Genomic DNA, 3815 nt, shown 5'->3' with positions numbered 1-3815 from the left:
ACCTTTGTGTCAAACCGTGTTACGGAAATACGACTAACGAATCCGTCACAGTGGAGGCACTGCCCTGGTGACGAAAATCCGGCTGATCTAACCTCCAGAGGTACCACAGCAGATAAACTTCACCATGCTTCTGTATGGTTCGATGGACATGCGTGGTTAACAAAGAAGAGAACACAGTGGCCTCGAATTTTACAGGCGGAAGAGCACTCCTTGCCAGAAAAGAAGAAATTAACAGACCAAGTCTCCATGGTACAAACAACGACTCCTATTTTAACAGCTACACGGTACAGTAGCTACCTCAAGCTGTTAAGAGTTACAGGATGGGTACTTCGCTTTAAACGGCACTTATTGAAAGAAAACAGAACATCTGCAGAACTAACAGCATCAGATTTGGGCGAAGCACGCACTTACTGGATTCAAGTTGTTCAACAGCAACATTTTGCGCTCGAACTGCATGCACTATACAACAACATGCCTCTACCACGTAATTCTCAGATATCTCGCTACAACCCATTCTTGGATAATGGTCTTATTCGTCTTGGTGGAGGGCTGCAGTTTGCAGAGTTAACCAGAGATCAACGCCACCCGATTCTTCTTGATGGACATCATCATTTCACACGTTTACTGATCCAGCAGACTCACATTCGTTTGCATCACCTTGGAGTAAACATAGTGTTATCTGAAATGAGAACAGAATTCTGGATCCGTAGAGCTCGACAGGCAATTAAACATGTTCTACACCGTTGCCTACCTTGTAAGATGGTGGAAGCTCACGTTGTTCAACAAACTGAGGCTCCATTACCAGCTGAACGAGTTTCTCCACTGAAACCATTTACTGTAACAGGTATTGACTTTGCTGGTCCATTATATGTCAGGCAAGGACATATTACGAAGAAGGCGTATATTGCTCTATTCACATGCGCAACAACACTGCCATACACCTGGAACTATGCTCAGATATGTCAACTGACAGATTTCTTCAAGCCCTACAAAGGTTTGTCGGAAGACGAGGAGTGCCCAGCACAATTTACAGTGATAATGCTACTACCTTCCATGCCACGCACTTAGAGCTGAAGGAGCTCTGGCAGGCTCTCATGGCAAGCAAGACGCACAAGTACCTCGCCCAGCAAGCCATCACTTGGAAATTCATCGCCCCACACGCGCCTTGGTGGGGAGGATTCTGGGAACGGATGGTGGGATCTGTCAAACGCTGCCTGAGAAAAGTTTTAGGACAGTCACCGTTGGACGAAGAAGGTCTCAACACAATCCTGGTCAGCATAGAAGCAGCAATAAACTCTAGACCAATTACGCAAGGGGGAGAGGAATCTGAGCCACTGACGCCCGCACATTTCCTGGTAGGTGATCGACTCACAACACTACCTACTGGTCCAGAATCACCAGTTAGAAAGGCCTTGTCCAAGGAATTTCAACGGTTGCAGAAGATGGTAGAACACTTCTCGAACAGGTGGAAGAAAGAATATCTGATCCTACTCAAAAACTTCCATGAAACTCATCAACCAAGGCCAGGTGCAGGAAGACTCCAGCTGGGTGATGTCGTTCATCTACAAGAGGATGTTCGTCCACGACACATGTGAAGGAAGGCGCGGATAGAAGATCTTCATGAAGGAAGAGATGGGAAAATTCGAACTGTAATCTTACGAACTTCAGAAGGATCCATAATCTCACGTCCCGTTCAACTGGTCATTCCTCTAGAAGTTGACCAGGTTGGGGAGGGTGTTGCGGGTTGATATTTGTAATTATAGACACACTCCAGATATCATTTGAAAAGACTGAAATAATGGTAACGGATCCACTTGTAATAGATCACATCACAGTGAACAATAGGGAAATTAAAATAGTGAAACAATTTAAATACCTAGGTGAAATTATAACACATAAATTGGACGAGAAACCTGCATGGCGAGGAAGAACTAATAAAATGATAAAAGCTCAAAAACTAACATGGTCTACGTACAATAAAAAAGTCTATCAATTAAAACAAAATTAAAACATTACAAGACGGTGGTTCAACCAGAGGTTACATACGGAAGTGAAACTCTTTTTAAAGTCACCCAGAAAAACAGAATTGACAAAATTTTAAAAGTAGAGAGAAGAATTGCTAGAACATGCATAAATAAGAAATATCAAAAAGCTGGGCAATGGCGGATAGTTCCAAATGAAGTGGTATACAGAGAACTGGAGCCCATCACTGATACTATACGAAAGAAAAGGATCTCTTTTTGTGGTCACATTCTGAGGACACTAGAAACCAGATTATCAAGGAAAATTATTGACAAACTCTGGAATTTGAAACAACAAGGAGGATGGCTTAAGGAAATAAGAGAGGATATGGAAGAACTGGAAATAACTCTGGATGATTTGCAGAACAAAACGCCAAATTTAAAGAAGTTGAGGGACACAGAAATAAGATTTAAACCAAAAATTGACAAACTACATTCAATGAAAAGGGTATTTACAGATAAGGAACGACGAAAAGCATCGGAACGAATGAAGAGATACTGGGCCATTCGGAAGGGGAAAATACCAAAGAAGAGGACCAGAAATGATTGACTGAAGTGGTCCAATGAGGCCGTAAAAGCAGAAGAAGAAGAAGAAGAAGAAGACACACTGGAAATACTGATTATCCTTGAATTAATGTTTTATATTCCATGATGTACGTTCCTTGGAGAGAAAATAAATTAATGTTGTATTGGAATCACGGTGTTGTGTGTCCGTAATAACCATTTTATGTGATCTGGGATGATAAATTCAGCATCGGTCTAATCTGCGTACCCAGGGGGGCTACTGAAAAACGAGAGGTCGTGTTCACGTCACTCTCGGCTTCTGGCAACAAGGAGTGAGGTTGTGGCACAGGTAAAAGAGCACGGAAGACATGGCCAGTTGTAGCAGGACAGTGTAGGGAAATGGACCGATGGTAAGTAGAGTAGTAAGGTGTTCACAAAGCAACTTTCCAGGGCATAGAGACACATGGATGCAGCCAAAGCCCGTAAAGTGTTTAAATACAATTTTAACTGGTCACTGTGCGAGAGCCAGCCCAGAGAGTACTTGCCATGTACAGAATTCAAACAATAAAAATAAAAGCCAGGAAAACTAGGAATTTGTCGTTAGAAAGCAGTAGCCTCGAAAGAGATTAACTGTCTACCGCGAAAACATTAATGAAATTATAGAAATGAAAGGCAAGGGGAGTCGCATGTAATTTCTCTTGGATAGTGGAGTTAAGCCTGGTTCAGACAAGTAGTTTGAGAAACGGCGGCAGGTACAACTCAGCCGGAGGTATTAAGCTTCGGGGAATCACTAATACGGTTACAAGACAGAGGGAACTAAAATCTTCGGATTAAGGACGGGAAACGGAATGCAAGTGACACAATGCTTCTGCGTAATTGAGGAAGATCTGGATCTTTATTTGACGGGGTGATGGGCAAAGACTTCTTCAAGAAAAATGAAGTCGTAATCAGTTACGCCACCAAAAGCTTGTGGATCTGCGGGGTACGGATCGACATGAAGACAGAGAAAGAGAGTGAGCTCCGCACAGTGCAATTAGGTATTAGAAGCCGGGTACTTCGTAATACAGTTGCGCAGGTATACGAAAGAAAAGACCCTTTCAGATTAAGCTCTGAGGCGGAGCGAAAGGCGCGTGGAGAAATGAAAGCAGAGTGAGCTCTGCTCAGTATATTCAAGGCAAAGAGAAAGTTATCTGGAGAAAGGTTACAGCACAAAGCGAGAAACACGTAGAAAGCTAGTAGGGACAGAAAGCAAACTATCGACGCACAACAAAGGCAAGTAATAGGTACTGC

The 3815-nt window shown here is 42.9% G+C and overlaps 1 protein-coding gene across 1 annotated transcript; it reads left to right on the top strand.

Annotated features, from left to right (window-relative positions):
- The first annotated feature begins 959 nt into the window (after positions 1-959).
- On the top strand, positions 960-1595 carry LOC126249176 (uncharacterized). The gene has a single exon (XM_049950832.1). The coding sequence runs from the start codon at positions 960-962 to the stop codon at positions 1593-1595; it is 636 nt and encodes a 211-aa protein (XP_049806789.1).
- The last annotated feature ends 2220 nt before the right edge of the window (positions 1596-3815 follow it).

This window comes from Schistocerca nitens, chromosome 3 (genome assembly GCF_023898315.1).
Source record: "Schistocerca nitens isolate TAMUIC-IGC-003100 chromosome 3, iqSchNite1.1, whole genome shotgun sequence".
Lineage (NCBI taxonomy): Eukaryota > Metazoa > Arthropoda > Insecta > Orthoptera > Acrididae > Schistocerca > Schistocerca nitens.
This window is presented reverse-complemented; position numbering and strand designations above follow the sequence as displayed.

What these genes read in the sequence shown, in the direction of transcription:
- LOC126249176 (XM_049950832.1), top strand. Translation starts at nt 960, where the DNA reads ATGTCAACTGACAGATTTCTTCAAGCCCTACAAAGGTTTGTCGGAAGA.